Source organism: Cupressus sempervirens, chromosome 3, assembly GCF_028749045.1.
Source record: "Cupressus sempervirens isolate cs-2001-9-10 chromosome 3, ASM2874904v1, whole genome shotgun sequence".
NCBI lineage: Eukaryota > Viridiplantae > Streptophyta > Pinopsida > Cupressales > Cupressaceae > Cupressus > Cupressus sempervirens.
In genome coordinates this window covers 408092288-408113269 of record NC_143120.1, presented here as the reverse complement: position 1 = coordinate 408113269, position 20982 = coordinate 408092288, and the positions used below count along the sequence as shown (strand labels likewise).

Genomic DNA, 20982 nt, shown 5'->3' with positions numbered 1-20982 from the left:
ATTAAATAACCAATTCGAATATTGATGCATTGTCATCAGCATGAAATTTAGTAGTTGCTGACAAACTTACCTTCAAAAAATTAAAACTGACAAGTTGACACAACTCTTTAACAAGATTATATTGATGTTTCCAAGTTTTCTGAAGCCAAAAAAAACTACTTTTAACACAATCTGAGATCCCTCTTAGTGCCGGCATTATATTCTGTTTGCAATCGACAACAGCCTATTATTACTGTTTCAAGCATTATAAATTAATGGGGGAAATGAAAAAATTCATATATTTTCATAAATTTTCATGCCTGTTATCAGCATTAGCAAATGGGGATTCATGTTCTCTCTGATCTTGGAGTTAAGAGGGACAGTTTTATGGAAGTTGGTCCAGAGAAGAAGAAGGAGAGACGATCACTTTTTTTAAGCAACATAGACCAAATTTTGGTGGGTCGTATGTTAAAAAGCTTGTTCTTTTTCAGTGCTCCCCATGCAATTCCGTTTGATGTAATTGTCTCCTTGACCAAAGAAGCACTGAGTAAGATTTTGATTCATTATGACTTCATTTGTGGCACACTTGCTTTTAATTCAGTGCAAGGAAGGTTCGAGATCGATTGTAATGCTACAAAAGTGCCTTTTGCCATTTGTTCAACTCATCTCTCTTTATCAGAGGTGGGAGACATTGACTATACAAATCCTGTCTTCAACCAGCTTTGGTTACTGCCCCAAACACCAGAAGCTCGGCAACTCGCATCTTTTCAGGTTATACCAAGAATTCATGTTATAAGATTTTTTAATTTTCTTTTGGATTAAAATTAAAGGGTTCTAAGAAGTGGCAGATATTTTCTACATTACTTTAAGTATGTTGGTATTAGAAATTAATTATATAGATTATGTTGGTATTAGAAATTAATTATATAGATTTTGTTTCAAATTTATTGATCTATTTATTTTTTTCAAGTTTAATTTTTTCTCTAAGGTGTGATGTTTAAGGCTGGCCCATGAGAATGTGGTTCATAAGAACTTGTTTTTTATAAGAATGAATGGTACACTTAGGTGATGTCCACAAAGGTAAACTACTGGTCCACAGATCACCATCTCAGTAATACTCCAACTAAAGTGCATTTAACCATGAAATTTCCTCCAACATTGTGACTTATGAACCATTTATTATAGCCCTTTTAGCTCTTCAATTGATTAGGATAAGTATTTTCTATAACAAGTCGAATTATGATATTGTATTCGGATCTAATTGTTTAGTTCTTAGACACGACTCATGTTTTAAGAGCATCATCTAGATGCAATGACTGTTAAATGTACCATTCTTTCTCGTGAGAGATGAGATCTTGTGGAGTACTAATTACTAACCATAGGTCAATGAGTTTGTCTTTAAAACTACATAATAATAATATTATAATAAATCTAACTTCTCCTACTTAACATATGTTTAACTACATAAATTTTCTATTTTTTTATGAAAACGGCACTCAATTGTTTAATAGGATGAATTTTATATGAATATATCTATATTTAGCTTCTCTTCCATTTGTCTAAGAGCTCTATTCATTAAGACAATTAGAATGCAACTTAATCGATTCTAAATTATGTGATCAAAATGTTTATATAATTTGTTTAATGTAAAAACGATTTACTGAGACGATTATAACATAATTTTTGTCTCCAATCAATTGATTGTAGATCATGAGATTTATTACGACAACTATATCAAAATTCTCATCTCTGATCAATTGATTCTAGCTCATGTAATCAAATTTCTTATACTCATCTCTAGTCAATTGATTCTAGATCATTATTCAAAATGTTTATATGATATCTTAAATGTATAAAAGATTTATTTATCACAATTGCCATAGTACTGATTGTTCATATGGGTTTTACATAAACTGTGCTTCTTTTTGCAGATAACTCGTTTTAGATGCGGGAGCTTCGCAGTGGGAATCGTTATAAGTCACAGTGTTATGGACAGGGTCTCATTGGATGACTTTGTTAGCAACTTCTCTCGCTTGGCTGTAAAGGGAGAAGTTGCTTTCGTACCATCCATTGACCGAACATGTTTGATGGCGCGATCTCCTCTTCGGGTTGAATACAAACATGAAGAAGACACCGAGCGATCTTCAATCGATCAAAATGCCATTCTGGAGATGAACAAACAAAAAAATTATGATTTTAGGGTGATCTCATTATCAGCTAAATTAGTTGAGGCCCTCAAGATGAAGGCCAAGAATGGTGGAGTTGAGCATTGCACACGATTCATGGCAACACTGGCACACGTGTGGCGTACAAGGACTGCTGCAATTGCAAACATGAAATCAGAGGAAGTTTACATAGTGCAGTTTATAGTGAACATAAGGTCTCTCATAGTATTGAATTGAGTAGTATCATATTTTAATTTAACAGTTAACTAATCTGTTTTATAATACCATCATACTTGTTCTTTTGAATTAGATTATGTAGGTAGAATTCTCTTGTCTTGCTATCTATCATTAGAATAGATAGATCATAGTGTTTGATTCGAAATGTTGACGATGAAAATTTTAAATGATCTAATTCAGATGAAAATGTTTTGATCTTTGTAATTAAGTGTATAAACTTCATAAATGTGACTCTCATAACTGATTTGTGTATATATTGGTTTTTATCAGATCAAAGTTTAAACCTCCTCTTCCTAGGGAGTTCGTGGGTAATGCATTAGCTAGAGCCTATGCTAAGGCCACTGCCAAAGAGTTGCATGATCAGCCATTTTGTGAGACTGTGAAGAAGTTGCAGGAAGGCTTGTATAGAATAACTGAAAGCTATGTGAGGTCAAGCATAGATTTAATGGAGTTGCAAAATAGAGTGATTTGGTTAGAGAATGGATTTCTTGTAACATCATGGTTGAATATGGGAGGAGAGCTGGAATTGGGAAAAGGAATAAAGTCAGTGTGTGGAGGCATTATGCCTGATAGGTGGGCTCAGGGTGTTGTTTTCATGGATGATCCAAAGGAGGAGTCTGGCATAATGGTGCACATTGGCTTAGAGCCTCATCACATGGCCAGATTCGAATATCTTATCCAAATTTTGAACTAAATATAAGTATTCAAAAATTCAAGAAATTTTTTATTTTCTTTTTACTTTTCTCTTGTTCTTTTAGTTTATTTAGGATCCGAGATTGAAGAATGTAGTGGGGAAATGATGTAATTAAGGGCATTCCAATAATTGTAATGTTGATAAAATGTTCAATGGTTTTTAATAATATTATATAAATAGTTGTAATTTTAATTTTAAATATAATTTTATATCTAAAAAAATTCTAACCATATTAATACACTAATGAAATTTTATTTAGTGTTGCATTAGTCTTATATTTTTGGGGATCTTTAAAAATATTTTGACAATAAAACATGTTACTACAGTATCATATTTAATGACGTCTCTTAGAATATCACTTTTGTCAATATAGTTCCATTGGAATTAGTAGAGCCATGAAGGTACAAAGAAAGGACTTTCTATAATATTAGATTTTTTATCCCATAAATTAGACCTTAGAGAAAGCCTTGTGTATAACACTATTAGATTATATCATAAATTTATTGACAACTAGCCAATAGATTAGATAGTGTATGTACCACAAATTCAATGTAGAAAATTATTGACTAAACTTTGAGTTATATAGTCCCTAATGGTGTTGAAATCAAACTAATCTCCATGTTCTCCTATATCTTATAGCATTAGCAACATGCCAACTTTATAAAGTGACCCCACCATTTTAAACTAATCACAAAAAGATAATTGGAGAATAATATTTAATTAAATCACTAATAAAATAATGTTAGACTTCTCATATTATCATTAGAAGCATAAATTTGGATGAAACATATTTGGCCACCATCAATATCAATTGTACCCACACAACATAATGGTTTGGTTGTTTAATGAATGAAAATTTTATTTCACTTAAACCTAAAGATATAAACATGTAAAATTTCATGAAATGACATTTATATGGAGGGATCTCCCAAAGAATATTTGATGTGGTTTCAATCATAGACTAACATGCCAAATCAGATGTCTAGCAAAGTGCACTAATTTGGGGGGGAAATATAATCTTTGAGTGAAATAGAATAACACTTATCCACTAAATTTTCTCCAAAATGGATTATTGTCACTACTATATTTCAAGAATTTGTATAGGGTTAAGAACGTTAAATGGATAACCAAATGATAATATAACAATCTAGAATATCAACTGATTGTGGTGACCAAACTTTGGATTGTTAACCATGGAAACATTATCAATCTTATTGTGACTATTATGTCCCTCTTTTAAATTAACTAGGTTTAACTTTAGGCACACGTTTATTAGTCGTGGCATGTTTAACAATGGTTAATTTTTTACCACCATCTATCATCCCCAAAGTCTCTTGAACAATAGGAGATAGAGATTCCTCCACCAATTTCCTAAATTGACACAACGCGAGGGAGAATCCCCAAAGGAAATGTCCTAACCCCCAGCAAATAACCACATAGCAGAATATACATAATAACACAGAGATTTAGATCTAGAATAACACTAAGTCTCATAATAGAATCATATGTTTTTTATCCAACATGCCTGATTGTAAGGCCTTCCAAGTTATGACCAAATACATAGGCAATTACAATAGTAATTTTGCAAGACTTCACAAGATCCAACTCCTAGCTAGTCCGTATCCACACTTTAATAGAGAACTCCAAGAAGAATCTAAACTTGTGCTTGCAAGCCACCAAGCAACCTTCTTATTTCCCAAGCTATAGCTACTAGCTCTACTCATAAACTTCACTCCTCTTAGCTACTCCTTCTCCATGTTGAATGAAAATCACTCTAGAACCCACAAGACCCTCTACCTATACTAAACCAAGCCACAAGTTGGCCTAGAATAATAGACATTAAATAAACACTCACATTAAATACACCCTCAAGCCACAAGTCGGCTTGGCTACAAATATTAAATACATAAGATAAATTAAATACTTAGGACATGCCCCCAAGTTTATAAGGCATAACTAACTCATAAGACCACATAAGAATATGTGCACTTAGACATAGGTCCATGTTCCAATCAACTATCCAAATCCAAGAGCACACACACCAACACCCTCAGATCAAATCTCACAAATACAATCTCCAAAGCTCCACCAGTAAATAGGAACACATTACCAACAACCACTAAAATGGCTCTAACTCCAAGATGATGACTCAAAACATCACCCACACTTAAGAAAATGGTCCCCAATATGCCTTGAATAGATCCCCAACCACATGAATCATAACTCTACAAACTCCAGAACCAAGCCCCTGCATACAAGATTGTTGACTTCCCTAGGATGTTCCTGCATCAAACACCCCAAGTGAGAAGAAAAGATATTTTTAATAGTTGAAGGACATCTTCCAAGGTTCAACACATAAACCTTGAATTGGTTCTTCACATAATATCCTCCACCACATCAACTTAAACACTCTTTCCTTTTTTCTTCTTCTACAACTTGTTTTCTGCAATTGTCATCAGTGTGTAATAGATCTACTTTCCACGTTGATCTCCAATCCTTTTAGAATATCTCAATTCAACTCAGCTACCAAAATCGAGGTTCCTCCTACCACATTCTTCATTCTTCAAAGGAATTAGGGAATGTTTCTTGCCACCCATCTCAATAGTAAACACATTATTGACACAATCATGCACAACCATGCAATCATACTGCCAAGGTCTACCAAGTAATATTTGATAACTACTCATGTCCACAATATCACATAACACTTGATCCTTATACTGCCCAATCTAGAAATCAACAAGACATTGGTCCCTCACCTCCAAAGCATGTTCATCTTGTAACCAACCAATCCTATAAGGACAAGGATGTCTTACCCTTTTTAAACCAAGTTTTTGAACCATCTCCTCAACAACAAGGTTATCAGTACTACCACCATCCATAATCACATCACATATTTTACCTCCAAATCTGCTACAAGTCCTGAACAAGTTCCTCCTTTGACAAGGGGTGAGTGCACAAAGATGGTGTACAAGAAGGGGGTATAAGTGGACACTTTTTTTCTAAAATCAGGTAAACCTGAACTTGGATGAGACATTTGAGTGTCATCCACTAAAAATGAAAAGATGCATAAAATATATAAATTGTAGTACGTTGAATCTGCTTTCTAAACTACTAGAGATTTTACAAAATGGATAAGATTAAGTGATTCAAACCCTACACACATGAAAACTAGTTCTTGATTTTTTTTAGAAAATATAACATAGCTATTTTTCGTGTGTAGCACAAAAGACATAGTTATATTTAGTATTTTGCATATCCCTTTGGTAGGATGATAGATAAGAGTCATGTCTAAAAGTTGTGTATTTTTTTCTAATTTTATGATGAGTATTTTTTTTGTTATAAATTACTAAATAGACTACATCCTGAAATTTCGGTACCTCTAAGTGTGTTGAGCATAACTTACATCAAAATAATTGAAAATTGAAACATTTTATTTTAAATGTGTATATAATCAAGTGTAGAATAGTAATATATTATTTATTTTAATTTGATTAAGCATATCAAAAGTTATTAAAAAAATGGTAGACATATGTATGTGAGGAATGTCAAGGCATTGGTAAAAGTAATTAAAGTTTACAATGTTAATGTTTTCCTAAAAAAACAAAAAAACTTATATGGTTCGAAAGCTAAGAAGACATGTAAGGTATAGTGGTGATTTTAGATATGCTCACTTCACTATTAGCATACCTGATCAAGACAAAGACAATAATTCATCTTAGAAGTTGAAAAAATGTCTCAAGGGAAAAAAATGGAGGGAAAATAGTCTCCCAAGCCTTTAGGTCATTTCCTAGGCTATCACCAAACCATAACCTGATCGAGTTTTTTGGATTCAAATAACCCAATCATCTTATGAAAAAAAATGCATTTAGAACCAAGATTGGGGTCTACAAAACTAGATTGAGTTCTACATAACCCAATCAAGTTTTGTATTACTCTTCACAAGGTTAGATTGAGAGAGAGAGAGAGAGAGAGAGAGAGAGAGAGAGAGAGAGAGAGAGAGAGAGAGATCAGGTTATGTTTTATACTAAACAAGTGTCTATCATATCCCTCAATCCTTGTCTTTCTTTCTCTTATCCCCTTCTCTCTCACTCTTTATATCATATCTACTAATCTCTCTCTTTGTCCTCTCTCTCCTATCCACCCTCCCTCTTTCTCCTATCCCCATCTCTCTCTCTCTCTCTCTCTCTCTCTCTCTCTCTCTCTCTCTCTCTCTCTCCCTCCCTCTCCCTACCTCCCTCCCCTCATCCCCTTCTCTCTCAATCATTCTCTCCATCTCTCTCTCTCATTCTTTCTATCATATCCCTTAATCTCCCATAATCTCTCTCTCTCTCTCTCTCTCTCTCTCTCTCTCTCTCTCTCTCTCTCTCTCCCCCCCCCCTCTCTCTCCCTTCCTCCCTCCCTCCCCTCCCCCTCTCTTTCTCCTATCCCCTTCTCTCTTTCTCACTCTTTCTATCATATCCTCTCTCTCTCTCTCACTCCCCCCTCCCTCCCTCCCTTCCCTCACCCTCTCTTTCTCCTATCCCCTTCTCTCTCGCTCTTTATATCATATCCTCTCTCTCTCTCTCTCTCTCTCTCTCTCTCTCTCTCTCTCTCTCTCTCTCTCTCTCACACACACACACACACACACATCCCCTCTCTCTCTCATTCTCGTGTTTTCCTATACCTTCCCTCTCTTTCTCCTATCCCCTTTGCTCTCTCTCTCTCTCTCTCTCTCTCTCTCTCTCTCTCTCTCTCTCTCTCTCTCTCTCTCTCTCTCTCTCTCTCTAATTATTTCTCATTATCTTATCCCCTAATGTCTCTCTCATATCCCCTCTCTTTTTCTTTCTCCTATCCTCTTCTCTCTCTCTCACCCACATTCACTCTCCCTCTCTCTTATTCCCTCTCCCTCTTCGTATCCCCTTTTATTAATTTATCCTACCCTCACCCTCTCTCTCTCTCTCTCATTCTCTCCATCACTCCCTCCCTCCTTCAATCTACCTTTGTGTACTAGTAATATAGAACCCAGTCAAGTTATTTGTCCATATGGATAATGCAGTTAGAACTCAATAACTTGATCGAGTTATTAAAAATTGTTAATAAAACATGTCAATGGTTATTGCGTTGTTTTAGTGTGGTCCACTAGATTCTATTGTTGTTTTAGATGTATTTCTATACCAGGTATGCAAGTGTAAGGTTTTTTGTGCTTGGAAATGTGAAATTTTATATTTTTCATGTGCCAACATCTTATTTTATGTTAATATCTTATGATTGAGCATAAAATAATCATGCACATTTGTTTAGTTTTGTATTTTATTGTTTATTTTATTCATGTTATTGTTTGTAGGGTAATTTTCATCTACAATAATGAGAAAGAACAAGAGAATAATGATTGAAAAATGAAAGGAAGCAAAGGCAAAAACAAGGGAGCGTATAAGGATATTTTGTGAATGTGCATCATCAAATTCCTCCAATGTAAGTGATGAAAATCTACCTATTGATATTGATGTCGCAAATGCACCTAGTTTGATAAATACAAATGTTCAACATACCCCAATTGAAATGATTATGATAAATACGCTTACATCACTTGATGCCCCTAATGTGACATCACAAGTTGAAATGATGAATGCACATGATGTAAGTAATGAAAATATAGAGCATGTGTGTACATCAACATCTCCTAGAATAATTCCTAGAAAACCAAAGTTTCTAATTGACATTGATGAAAATATTTTGAAGCCAATGCATGATAAAATGTCAGAAATAAATTGTAGGAGAATTGTTCAAAAGATTTGGAATAAGTATTTTGAAAATTTAAATCAAAGTGGAAGATTCCAACTTCTTGTTTAAATGGTTAAAAATCTAAAATTTAGAGAGACAATGAGAATTTTGGGGTTAAGAACATTTGAAAAATAGTAGTGAAAGAAGCATTGTTAGAAATCTCTTTGGTGCATACCAATCCATTGGTTCAAAATCACATACTAAAGATGCTAATACAAGTCGGCGGGTCCTCACATCAACCATAATGGGAAAGGAAATGGAAAAAAATTGTATGGTATGCAAAACAAGTAAATCATTAAGGATAAGTAGAACAATGTTACTCAAAGCCTTAGTGAGGTGAGAAAAAATTAAGAATTCTAATGAGACTTCTTTTTGGTCATTCCAAGGTAAACTCTCACATAACAATAAAGTTATTGTTGATGCACTAAGAACATTGATAGAAAACTTTTGGCATGACAACACAAGGGCTTCACCAAACCAAAAAGATGTTGTCAAAAGATGAATTGGAAAAATAAACCATGAGCCACATGCAAAACATTTTTTGTGTATGACTCAAAAACAATTTTAGGAAATTTTTCTTCAAAGATTTCCTCATATTAAAATCAGCCAAATGTTTTTTGAGATGAAAAACCCATTCTACGTTAAGATAAATCATACATGCACTACATGTTGTTGTAGGGTTCATGTTGAGTTTTCTATGCATTATGATGTTTATTTTTATATATGTTGTACTTTGCATACTAACAAAATATTGTAGGAATGTGGTCTATAATTACCTCCTAAGTCACCAAGAGAATTTATTGTAAGTGTACTATGTAAATGAGATGATGGGTGAATTTATTATAAGACCATGTGTTTGAAAGGTTTTTGCCCTCAATGTGGTGGTTTGCAAAAGTTGCATAGATGCATACATCTAGAAAGCACACATGAAATTGGTAAGACACTAATTTCTCTTGGAAAGTACAAGTCAATTATATATGGTGTTAAAGATGGAAGAGAATTAAAGAGGTTCGAATTGGTGAAAAGTGATGTATGTGTAGCTAATTTTATGAAATTGTTTCAAGAGAAAATAGTTTATGACTACATAGATCAGACACATAGAGCTAGATGGTTAGATGAGAAATTCAAGTTGTGTAAGGACACTTTTCCCTTGGGTACAATTGTGTTGGTTGTTGACTTTGCTAAAAACTATACACTAAAACCTCAAAATGAATTGCAGCCAATGTATTACAACTCTATACAAGTGTCAACTTTTGTACACATAGCATTTATTCATGCACATAATAGCACAGAGGATGACATAAAAGTATTAAGAGAGTATCACTTTTATATCAGCAATGATTGAACACATTCATCAAAGTTTGTGCAAGGATGTTGTAGACTTTTCTATGAAAATTTGAGGGAAAGAGATGAAAGATATGATCAACACATTATATGGTTAGACAATTGCACTGGACAATTCAAGAATGCAAGGACGTTCTATTGGTTGAGTAGGATGCATGTGACAAGTGCAGTGCAACATTTTTGGAATTTCATTGAGGCGTGACATGGAAAGGGAGAGCATGATGGTGTTGGAGCATGTGTGAAAAGAGCCCTTAGTACATAGAAATTAAAGTACGAAGATGGCGCAATATTACAAAATGTTGAAACAATCGTCCAATGGTACAATTCTATGATGGGACCAAGTAATACAGGTAAGTCTATGGTTTCTATATATTTTTAGTTGATATGTGAACCTAACCTTGAAAATTTTCAAGATTGGTGTACACTTACAGGATCAAGTGAGATGCATTTGTTTTGAAGTTCAAATGCAGTGTCACTAGCTATTCATATTAGAAAGCTTGCATGCTTTTGCTCTTCATGTATGCATCATTTATGGGATGAATGTGAATCAAAAGATTGGGTTGAAAAATGGTCTTGTAGACCTATTAAGTAACCTAATACCTTAGTTTCCCATCCCTAACAACTTTTAACCTATTGAGTAACTTTTAGCTCATTGAGCAACTTTTGACCAACTTAGAATCTAATGAGCAATTTTGGCTTTTCCTAGAAATCCACAACTGCTCTATTAGCTTGGGTTGGTCAGGTTTAGGCTAGGACCAACCTCGTTTCAACCACAACATCCCTTCAATGGTATTAACCACACTGAATGCAAGCGTCCCTAAGGGTCTCTAAGCACCATCGGGCTACCATCTTTGATCGAGAATTTCTCTGAGCTCGTGTGAGGTATTGAAAAACTTCCAGGTGCTATAGGATTGCATTATCTAGGCCTACAACAACCTATTTTAGTTTTTAGAGTTTTTTTTTTTTTCATTTGGCATTTTTATCTCGTCTATTTCCAAAAATTGTAATGTTGCTCAGTTAAAATGAGCAAGGTTGTGTATATTTCACATCGTTGGTCCTAGGATTGAATTGTCTACTTTGTTAGCTCTGGTCAGTCAAGTTTAGCCTAGGGCCAACCTCATTTCAGCCACAACATCCCTTTGACATTATCAACCACACTAAATGGAAGCGTCCCTAAGGGTCTCTAAGCACCATCGGGTTGTGATCTTTGATTGGGCATTTCTCTGAGCTTGTGCAAGGTATTTATGAACTATCAAGTGTTATAGGATTGTGTTATCTAGGCCTAAAACAACCTATCTCAATTTTTAGAGATTCAACTTTTTTTGGATTTGACATCTGTATCTCACCTATTGCCAAAAGTCATAATGTTGCTCAGTTAAAATGATCAAGGTTGTGTATATTTCAAACCGTTGGTCCTAGGATTGAATCGTCTACTCCATTAGCTTTGGTTGGTCGAGTTTAACCTAGAACCAACCTCATTTCAGCCACAATGTCCCTCTGACGGTATTGACCACACTTAATGGAAGTGTCCCTAAGGGTCTCTAAGCACTATCAGGCTGCAATCTTTGACACAAATACAAAAATCATTACATATTTGTACTTCTCATGTCTTATTACATCAAAATAAGTGACATATGATTACATGTTATGATGAATTCGATAAACATGTTATATTTTCTGTATAAATTAATGAGTGTCCATGTTTGATTAATTGCAAGAAAGTAAGCTAAAATACAAGTTTGTATGCACACATTGAACAAGTTGGATGGAAATCCAAGTTTAATGTATATCAAAATGAACAATATATTATGTGATATCAATCATATAGTTACAAAAAGATGTTATGTCTCATCACTACTTGATACAAAAGTTGAATACTCTATAAATGTTGATTGTGTACAATAGAAATGTCGAATGTTCACAACACAAATCTTGAATATATACAATACAAAAGTCAAATACCCAACAAATGTCAAATGTTTACAATAGAAATGTCAAATATGCACAATACAAATCTCAAATATATACAACACAAAAGTAAAATATATGTCAATTTTGTGTGATGACCACAACTACATATGTATATCACTATAAATATCTATGACTATGCAGGATCATCAAAATTGAGCCTCTTTTATGCAGTTTGTGGCTCACTAGGTGTCTACAGAAGAAAAAATAAAATGCACTATCAGATATCTTATCTATAAGTAATATGAAAATAACTAGAAATTGGGTTCTAAATTATGGATAGTTAATTTGTTCATTATCTCATCCCTTTGTCACATATTTGGACTAAATGATAATGGTAATGGGCTCCTTCGTCGATGGGTGGGGATTCCTAACAAAATGATGAGGTAGAGTGACGATGGGAGACATAACTAATGATGAATTAATGCTCATAGGAGGCACAATCACTGATGAATCAATGCTAGTATGAGGCACAACCTATATGGTAAGTGATAAATGTTAGCATTATAGAGTGGCATTAGGTATTCCAAGTAGAGTAAAAAAAACAAAAAAAATGTATTGCAGCCTGAGCAAGATCTCCTATGCTAGCAGGAGGTATAACCACTAATTAATTAGTATTGGTATGAGGCACAACCTATATGGTAAGTGATAAAATGTTAACATTATAGAGTTTCATTAGGAATTCCAAATAGAGGGGGGGGGGGAACAAAAAATGTACTGTAGCCTAAGCTAGATCTCTTATGCTAGCAGGAGGTACAACCAGTTGATGAATCAATGTTGGTATGAGGTAAAACTCATATGGTAAGAGATAAAATATTAGAATTTTAGAATAAGCATTAGGGATTCCAAATAGAGTAAAAAACAAAAAACATACTACATCCTGAGCTAGATCTCTTGTGCTAGTAGGAGGTACAACCACTGATGAATTAGTGTTGGTATAAGGCACAACCTATATGGTAAGCGATAAAATGTTAGCATTATAGAGTGGTATTAGGGATTCCAAATAGAGTAAAGAAACAAAAGACATATTGCAACCTGAGTTGGATCTCTCGTGCTAGTAGGAGGCACAACCATTAAGAATCAATGTTGGTATGAGGCATAACCTGTATGGTAAGCAATAAAATGTTAGAATTGTAGAGTAGGCATTAGGTATTTCTATCACGTGCACAAGAAATCTAAATTGATATCACAAGAGGGCTTCAACTAAGACTCTACATACATACCTCTGGCCTCCATTGTGTTTGACCCTGTCTTTGATGCTTGATACTCCTAACAAAATGAAATGGGAAAGGATTTGTACAAAGTCTCAAAGAGTGTTGCAATAAGTAAAAGATAAATAACACATGTTAATAAGACAAATTGTTGATAATTACTATAAAATTGAAGAAGAAAACATGTAACCATTGTAAATAAAATGGTTTAATATGTATACAGAACAAATGCATACTATAAACTAGAGTTTATGAGAAGGAAAATATGAAATTTTACCTCTTTCATTGCCTCAACATCGGTAGTCTTAGGTGCATTCATCAAATCTACAAAACTAAATTATTTCTACATATATACAACAAATGGGTCAATACATATTCATTAATATTGAGTACATGTATATACATTCATTCATAATAAATTTCAAAGTATAAACTTGACCTGTATTTTTGTTGATTTCCTTCCCTTTCCTCCAGACTTGAGCTATGTGGAGTACCCTAAAGAAGAAAAAAATATAACATAAGAGGAATAAATAAGACACATCATCATTTCAACTCAAATCATAAACTTGATAGGTGTGCAAGCTATGATACCACATAGTTCTCAAGGCCAAAGTTAATGGAAGAAAGTGTGGCATCATCAATTTGAGAAATTTTAGCCCCCAACAAGCCTTATAAAATATTAAAGAGCATTGATATAAATATGAGATAATATTGTAAATGGAAAGAAGTAACAATAATAACAAGAAGATCATAGGAGGTCAAGAAGACACAAGAAAGACTTGAAGGACGATATTGGAAGGATAGTTGAAAGATAGGAAAATTTGGGGCTCAAAAAGACTACAAGACCTAAATTGAAAACAAAGAGATCGAGTAGGAAAAGAGAGATGTGAATGAACATTTGGCACCTTGTCAAGAAATAAAAGTGGAGATTCATGATCTTCACACTCCTAGAAGACACCTTATGTGATATGGAGGTTATTCAATGTGAATGGGTATATGGAGGATGAACTCATGAGGTTCATTAGATGGAGTTTAGGTATGTTGGGAGCAAGATATGTGGATGGGAATTGGATGGATTTGATGAATTTGGGAGGGTTTAAATGATTGTAGGAGATGGAAAGGTATTATTGTACTTTTAAGAATACCAATCAAGAAAAAATATTTTAAAGCTAATTTATTATTATACTTTTAAGAATATTTAAAAAACTTTACCTCGGGTGTTCTTGATCCTAGCCTCGTACCTCTAGTAGAACGAGTACTATGTTGTGTTCTCGTACAACTTGTTGCACCCTGCATTGCATATTGTTTGAACATATCAATCTAAAGTGCTCTATAATTTATTTATTTTTAAATACTTTTACAATATTTAGGTGATTAAATAATATCATGTAAAAACTCATGAGGTTCATTAGATGGGGTTTGGGTAATGCTAGGAGCAAGAGATGTGGATGGGAATTGGATTGATTTGATGAATAGGAGGGTTTCAATGATGGTAGGAGATGGAAGAGGATCTATAAGTGGGTTGTTAGTGTCATACCAATTAAGAAACAATATTTTTAAGCTAATGTATTATTACACTTTTAAGAATATTTAAAAAACTTTACCTTGAGTGTTCTTTCTCCTAGCCTTGCACCTCTAGTATAACAAGTACTTTGTGGTGTTCTCGTACTACTTGATGCGCCCCACATTGCATATTGTTCACATATCAATCTAGAGTGATCTATAATTTTTTTTTTACTTTTATAATATTTAGGTGATTAAATAATATCATGTCAAAACTCAAACCAATAAACCTATTTATCATGTCCACTAAGACCATCACCATCAAATCATCTACGAGTGTGAAATCCCCACCTCTGTATGAATACTAATTATGCCCACAATGTACACATGGATGAGATGATACTCCATCCTCAAATGCCTCCATATCTATCCCATCACACATGTGCTGATAGCAAAAAAAAAAATTTTGATTGGGCCCCAAACACTATAATGATGCACATGATGATGATGTAGGTGGCACAACTGAGGATGACACTAGTGGTGCAGGTGGCACAAGTGGAGATGACACTAGTGGTTCAGGTGATGTTGATGGAGTTGTCGTAGGTTGTGATGACCGAGGTGCCATAGGTGATGATGATGGAGTTTTCACATGTTGTGATGTCCCTTGTACCATAGGTGATGATGGTGGAGCTTTTACATGTTATGATGACCCTAAAGGTGCATTTGATGATGGTCAAGGTGCCATAGGTGAAGGAAAACCACCTAACTATAAGCCATGCTCAATAATAACATTTGTCAATGATGCAACCATATGAAGAGTTTGTAAATCAATAGACTCCTTTACAATTGATGGGAGAACAACATGAGGCATGGTTTTTTGTGGTGTACATCTCCTCTTATGTTGTGGTACCACCCTATGAGCCCCAAGTCTATTTTGTACAGAGCCTCTCCCTCTACCCTGGAACTAAAAGATGTCAAAGTAATTTAGCTTCTCACCAAGGATAAACTCATAATATCCTCATAATTATTACATAGTGGTAGATCAATTACCATATACCATCTATCCCAAAAACATGATCTCATCCTAGTATGAGTGCACCAATTAATAGGAAAAAATTTGGTTGTGTGTAATAGGGAGTTTCCAGATATAGGAACGATGAAAAGAGAACAGGTAGTACCTTTCTTTATGTCTTTATCTTTCACTTGCTGATATGATAACCCATCAGCATAAAATGAACAACATCTATCCCTCCATGTACCTCATTTCATAACCTCCCTAGACACCTCATTTGTATTTTGGGCCATTTGTTCAAGTGTATTTGCTAGGCTTCAGTGGTGAGAAAATATAGATGATCACAACCTATTGACCATTTGGGTAATGTTAGCACTATTTTGTGAGAGGTGTTTTATGAGGTCCTCTTGTGTAGTAGTTAAATGATGTAATTGTATCACAGATGGTTTATAGGAGGCGGTGGTTGTTGAATGCACTAGTACATTTGAGGTCATTTTTCAACCATTATTGGTCAAATTTTTGACCCAAATTTCAACCAAATTTTGACCAACTCCAACCAACCCATTGGTCGATATTTTTTTGGTCAAAATTTTGACAACTCACTGGTTGGTCAAAATTTTGACCAATGCATTGGTCGAAAACCTGCCAAACCCATTGTGTAAGTTCAAACAGGAATTGGTTGAAATTTTGACCAACAAAGGTAGAAAAAAAATTGTGCATTGGTGGAAATTTCAACCAACAAAGGTAGAAAAAAATTTAAACGTTGGTGGAAATTTTGACCAATGAAGGTGGAAATTTTGACCAACAAAGGTAGAAAAAAATTTAGGCGTTGGTGGAAATTTCAACCAATGAAGGTGGAAATTTCGACCAACAAAGGTAGAAAAAAATTTAGGCATTGGTGGAAATTTCCACCTAAAAAAGGTAGAAAAAAATTTAGGCATTGGTGGAAATTTCCACCAACAACTAGGTGTAAAAATTTTTCAAGCATTCTATGAAATAGTTCACATGTCTTGCCTATGATCTGACATTTTACATGCATCCTACACTCTCTCATCCGGCTAATGATGGATTATGCAGAGTGATCTGAAACCATGATTCTAAAAAACACACACAATCAAATCCAAAATGAACTTGCACTACAAATGGATTGTGGAAATCTGATATTGTTAATTTTGCATGCATGTCTACCAGGACAAATATGTGTTTATTTGTGATTGTGCTGGTAGACATGCATGCAATTTTACCAATATCAGATTTCCACAATCCATTTGCAGTGCAAGTTCATTTTGGATTTGATTGTGTATTTTTTAGCATCACGGTTTTAGATCACTCTGCATAATCCATCATCAGTTGGATGAGAGAGAGTGCAGGATGCATGCAAAATGTCATATCATACGCAAGGCATGTGAACTTTTTTATAGAATGCCTAAAAAACACCAACAGTAACTAATATGAAGAATATATAATTAGTTATATGATTGAGACAAATCATGTACCAATGAGTTGGTCAAAATTTTGACCAAAAAAATTTTGACCGTTGAATTTGGTTGAAAATTGGGTCAAAATTTTGACCAATAAAGGTCAAAAAATGAACCCAAATGTACTAGTGCAAGTATGCTCGCCAAGTTGATTCTTTGAGTTCGGTCATCAAGTCACCCCACCAAAGTGCCTCATCAAGGTCAGTCTTTAGGTCTACTCATTGAGCTTTCTCACCAAGTCAGCTAGCCATGTCGCGTCTCTAAGTGGCCTCACCAAGTCGGCTCACCAACTTGCCCCACCAAGTTGCCACTTTAAGCCCACTCACCATGTTAGATCGCCAGGCCGACTCCCCAAGTCAGCTTGCCAAGCTGACAATTGAAGTACACTCACCAAGTCGACTCTCTAAGTTCGCTCACCAAGTCTGCCCCCTACGCCAACTCTCTAGGTCAGCTCACCAAGTCACCCCCACCCAGTCACCTCAATGAGTTGATTCATTAAGTCAGGTCACAAAGTTGACTCACCTAGTGGTTTTACCACCTTGCACCAGCAAGTGGGCTTGCTCAGTGTGCTTGTGAAGTTGAACCATAGAGTTGCTTCTCTAAGCCCGCTCACCATGTAAACTCACTTGGTCGGCATGCCATGTCGACTTTTCTAGTATGCTTGCTAGGTCGGCTCGCCAAGTCAGCTAACGAAGTCACCCCACTAAGTCATGTCACCAAGTCATCTATTCAAGTACGCTCATCAAGTTGACACTTTAAGTTTTCTCATCAAGTCACCCAACCAAAGCGCCTCATCAAGGTCAGTCTTTAAGTACACTCAGCATGTCAGCTCACCAAGTGGCCTCGATAAGTCAACTCACCAACTTGCGCCACCAATTCACCACTTTAAGTTGACTCACCATATCAGCTTGCCAAGCCGACTCCCATAGTCAGCTTGCCAAGCTGACAATTCAAGTACGCTCACCAAGTCAACTCTTTAAGTTCACTCACCAAGTTTATATACTAATTCAGTCTCATGAACCCTTTGGTACCTCCTTACGTATCAATAATTAATCAAAATATTACAATAAACTATCACTAACAATGAATACTCACATGACAGCCTACCTAGGGCATCCATTTTTTGTTAATGGAAACAAACATCCAAATAGAGACTAGAAGAATTTAAAAGAGCCTTCAAAAAGCTCCCAATTTCTAGAGAGTTATCAATAAGTATTCTCTTAGCCCCTTAAATTGGAGGGTTTTAAGACAATTTTAAATAATGGATCATCATTTCAATATTGATCATGAAAGACCTTTAAATTACATTCAAAATGGAGTGGAATCATTTTTTATGTAGAGGCTAGTAGATCAGAATAAATCTCCATTATGAAACTATCTCTTCCTTAATTTGTTTTATAACAACACTTATTGTCTCCTTTAATTGGATCATCCTAGATCCATACCCATAGTCTCAAGACCTTGGGACATCTTAATTTTCAATTAATACTCTCCTTCCACTAGGCCTGACATCTTATCAATAACTCACCATCCATCCTTGATCTTGTATTGATCATTCTTCTACTTTTGTGAGTGATGCAAAGGGAAGATTGATGGCTTTCAAAACACAATAAGAGTTTCTAATTTCAGAGGTTCTAGACACTTGTGTCTAACAACTATCAAATCCTTCAAGCCTATTTCTTGTTTAGGTCTATCACAATATCCCTAAATACTGATTGGTTTCATAGACACCCAACTAACTTGGACACAGAGGCTTTAAGACAATACTATACTCCTATAAATTGAACTCAAGTACACAATACTCTGCCTTATTAATCATGCTGCATACTTGATAACTTTGGCTCTTCTCAGCTCCAAACCCTCATTCCATAGGGCCTTCTCAAAACCTGTATCTCTACACCACCCTATACTCAAATGATGATCGAGCCACGCTCCATTCAATATATTTATATGTTTTCAGACATAAAAATCTACTCCAAACTTGGGCAGATCATTCTCTACTGTATCCAGCTTTCAATCTCATTATACCTTTAAATTACACCTTTCCTGTGATCACTCCTACTCCCATAAGTCTGCATGTGCACGGTTAGTAAATTAATAATACAAATTAGAAATTTTCATTCCATGAATACAAGGCCTTTAAACTATTCATGGAACGACCCCCATTCTTAAAAAATAAATAATACCTTTCACTACCTTGAATGATAAAAGGGAATATATGCCATAGTCCACTACAATCTAATGTAGATTAAACATTGTAAATCAGAAGTCAGCTCTTAATTGCAATAATGAAGACACCACAAAACACAAAAGTTTAAAAGAAAGTAGTGTGGCAATAAAACTTGATAAGATCCCACATGTCTTAAATAAGACGGGTAAAACCAATTTTTAATGGTTAAAACAAACCTTGTTTTTTATACTAACAATCTTATTGGAACTATTGCCTAGTAAACTCCCAAATTCTAGTTCCTATATTGTACAGACATGATGATCTACAAGGATCTCTTGAAGAACATGTAATTAATAGCCTTCTATGAATATGTTTTACTCACAAGATTTCAAAACCCTAGGAAAACCCATTGCAAGGATATCCAACCCAGTGTGTAATTATTGAAAGATTCCAAAATATTTTTGTAAACAAAAAAAAAAAACTAAAAAATTCATCAAACCCTAAAAGATAAATTCAGAATTCCTATTGTGCATCTCAACTGAAAGACCTATTGGCCAACACATATAGGGTATCAGCAAACATTTTGTCTAGTTTCATTGGCCTTAATGAATGCCTTCAAGATAGTTCAAAGCTTCAAGAAAATTGAAATAGAAAAATGTCCACATTATTCTACTTGTTTCCAATTAGGCAGATAGGCAACAAAGTCAAACCATGACAAAAAGTTCTTGGGAGAACAATATATAATTTATCTTCTTTAGCTGACAAGAATAGAGTATTAAACAAAACTTAAGTAATTATAAAAATTAAAAACCAAAGATCAATGTCTTAAGGGTGATTATTAGTATTAGACTCATACAAGTAGGTAAGCCACCTGCTACCCAAGGAAAGCTTAAATTATACTTACCTCAAGCAGCAGCATAGCTCCTGACCACTGAGATAGATTTGTCTGCATGTAGCATTCAATCAGATGGTACCATGCACATCAGAGGAAGGCCCAAACTTGATGTCTAGCTTCATAATTAAAACAACTACTAGCATCTGGACAAGTACTTGACAAAGAAACATACCATGTAGCCCAAACAAGAAAACCAATGCAAACAAGAGAATTCTAATTATTCTAACCAACTACATAGATTTATAAATATAAATCTCATGACTACCATGAAGAATAGAATTGCAAATAATAATCAAGCTCCTCATAATAAGCTTACAACCTTGTATTTGACAGTAAGCAAGAAAATTCAAGGAAGATCAGCTACAAGCCATTCCCTAGGCCAACAAGCTCCTTCCCTTCTAGAATCCTCATCTATCTTCTCAACAAGACTAGATTTTCTTGTAGTAGAAGCTTTATTGTCTGACAAACGCCATGTATTGAAAGGCCCTCCATGTAACCCATGCACAAAAACAACATCAATAAGAGGATCTACTTCTTTATGCATCTCTTGAGATGTGTCCTAA

General features: G+C 34.8%; 1 protein-coding gene across 1 annotated transcript; it reads left to right on the top strand.

Moving 5' to 3' along the window:
• The first annotated feature begins 318 nt into the window (after positions 1-318).
• Positions 319-3075, top strand: LOC149566734 (acyltransferase GLAUCE-like). Its single transcript, XM_089816522.1, has 3 exons — positions 319-750; positions 1911-2359; positions 2652-3075. Exons 1-3 carry the CDS (start codon positions 319-321, stop codon positions 3073-3075), a joined length of 1305 nt encoding a protein of 434 aa, XP_089672648.1.
• Positions 3076-20982: the final 17907 nt, after the last annotated feature.